This window comes from Myotis davidii, unplaced genomic scaffold, assembly GCF_000327345.1.
Source record: "Myotis davidii unplaced genomic scaffold, ASM32734v1 scaffold1494, whole genome shotgun sequence".
Classification (NCBI taxonomy): Eukaryota; Metazoa; Chordata; class Mammalia; order Chiroptera; family Vespertilionidae; genus Myotis; species Myotis davidii.
Window position 1 is genome coordinate 290,691 of NW_006286246.1, and position 1,076 is coordinate 291,766.

General features: G+C 45.6%; 1 protein-coding gene across 2 annotated transcripts in view; it reads right to left on the reverse strand.

Moving 5' to 3' along the window:
* Window positions 1–1,076, reverse strand: part of CNKSR3 (CNKSR family member 3) — a 52,907-nt gene that overhangs the window by 10,705 nt on the left and 41,126 nt on the right. For both annotated transcript variants that reach the window (XM_006757678.2, XM_015560026.1), the window contains 2 exons: window positions 843–911; window positions 408–554 (listed from right to left, as the gene is read on the reverse strand). In XM_006757678.2, the coding sequence (XP_006757741.1) occupies window positions 408–554; window positions 843–911 (216 nt within the window). The remainder of the gene's footprint in view (window positions 1–407; window positions 555–842; window positions 912–1,076) is intronic.

Here is a 1,076-nt window from a genome sequence, read left to right on the forward strand (position 1 = left end):
CCCGGCCTCAGCCCCACCTGGTTTCTCTAAGGTTAGCCTTGAAACTGGAAACCTTACATCAGTGTGCACTGAAAGTGAGAGAGAGGGCAGAGAATGAACTTGGTGCAGCGAAGGCAGCCCCAGCCACAGGTGTCTCCCAAACTCCTGAAATGTGGCCAGTGAGCCGGAGGAACCGGGCGGTTAATTATAGCTAAATAGTCACACGTGGCCAGTGGCTACTGCACTGTTCGGTGCAAAGCCAGACTGTGCATTTTCACATAGGCAGCGTTACAGGAGCATGCTCAGACTCCTGACACCACGCTCCTCCCAATTCTCATCTTTTTTTGGGGACAACTCAGACACTTAGCACTGTCCAGGCGCTGCCACCAGGCGAAGGCTCACCCCGCCAGTGGGAACGGACCACATACCTGCACCAGAGGCGGCTTCCAGCGCAGGTTTTTCAGGGGCGCGGGGGTGAAGTGGAAGGAACCCGTGGGCCGCTTCTTCAGCAGTAACACGACTCCGGTGGGATTCTCCCTCAATTTCTTCACCAGGTTTTTTAGCTGCCACCCCACCTTCAAAGACAGAAAATGAAGAGAGGGGACTCACTCAGAAATAAGGCCAAATAAATAAATTAATTAATTAATTTAAAAAATCTATGAATGTGTCTCAAGGATAGAGGCACATTGGTGAGCAAATAGGTACAAATAGGCTGAAACGAATATGTCCATCTTAGCACTACTTAAAATGATGGAAAATGGGATATAAAGTGAAAATTTTAAAAATTCAAGCACAACAGCTCTGGATTTAGTTAAAAGTCCTAGAGGGGAACATTAAGTCTTAATTCACAGTGAAAAACTCACCACAGTTTGCCGATTAACCTGAATGACTTCATCGCCAGCATGAATCTTCTGGGATCTGTCTGCAGGAGACTATTAGAAACAAACAGAGAGACGCGTCTTATTTTTTTAAGCTTTATATTTCTTTCTGCTTTTACTTCCTCCTCCTTCTTTCTTCTGTAGACAATGAGCAATGGAAATATAATTTTCTCAAGAAATTTATCACACGGTGTAAATGTGTTCCCTGCATCTACATCA